At 60.9% G+C, this 769-nt stretch overlaps 1 protein-coding gene across 1 annotated transcript in view; it reads right to left on the reverse strand.

The window, feature by feature from the left end:
• PHB2 (prohibitin 2) overlaps nt 1-763 on the reverse strand; it is a gene marked incomplete at its 5' end in the record, with an annotated part of 6345 nt that extends 5582 nt beyond the window's left edge. The window contains 4 exon segments of the mRNA XM_008631934.1: nt 1; nt 4-138; nt 544-623; nt 696-763. The exon segment at nt 1 is cut by the window's left edge and continues 40 nt beyond it. Coding sequence (XP_008630156.1) covers nt 1; nt 4-138; nt 544-623; nt 696-763 — 284 coding nt within the window.
• Between the last annotated feature and the right edge of the window lie 6 nt (nt 764-769).

A 769-nucleotide genomic window follows, 5' to 3' on the forward strand; every position in this document is an offset into this window, starting at 1 on the left:
CGCTCTTGAGCACCTCGTTGACGAGGGAGGGCAGGACGCGCTCCTCGTAGTCCAGCCCCAGGCGCTGGTACATGCTGGGCAGCTCGGCCGCGTTGGGCCGCGTCAGCACGCGCAGAGAGATGTTCACCATCTGCAGGTCTGCGGGGACAGGGAGGGGTCAGGGGGCTGCTGGCAACCTGCAGAGGGACTCTTCAGCAGCAGCTGGAGCCATGGGACAAAGATGATGAGCACAAAGTGGGAAAGGGGACACTTTAGTTGGAAATTAGGAAGAAATCCTTTAGGGAGGGGGTGATGAGACACATGAACAGGCTGCCCAGGGATGCTGCGGATGCCCCAGCCCTGGAGGTGGTCAAGACCAGGTGGGATGGGGCTTTGAGCAACTTGGTCTAGTGAAACATGTCACTATCCGTGGCAGGGAATTGGGACTAAACGATCTTTAAGGTCTATTCCAACCCCTTAACATTCCATAATTGTATGAGGAGCGCCAGCACTAGAGCCGAATTCCTGTCCCGTGCCTCCTACCTCGTGGCCTCTCTTTCTCACCTTTGGAACCGGTGGGGGAGGAGATTTTCCGCGGCCGCGCTCGGATGTCGTAGATGATGGGATACTGGAACCAGGGGGTCCTGCGGGGGGCGGAGGCGCGTTAGGGGCGCGGGCCTTAGGGGGCCGGGGGGACCGGAGGGGTCGGATCCTACCTGAAGTGCAGCCCCTCGGCCAGGATAGTGTCTTGCTGCACGCCGCCGATGCGGGTGAAGAAGGAGGGGGCGCG

The sequence above is a fragment of the Corvus brachyrhynchos genome, unplaced genomic scaffold, assembly GCF_000691975.1.
Source record: "Corvus brachyrhynchos isolate BGI_N302 unplaced genomic scaffold, ASM69197v1 scaffold3, whole genome shotgun sequence".
Lineage (NCBI taxonomy): Eukaryota > Metazoa > Chordata > Aves > Passeriformes > Corvidae > Corvus > Corvus brachyrhynchos.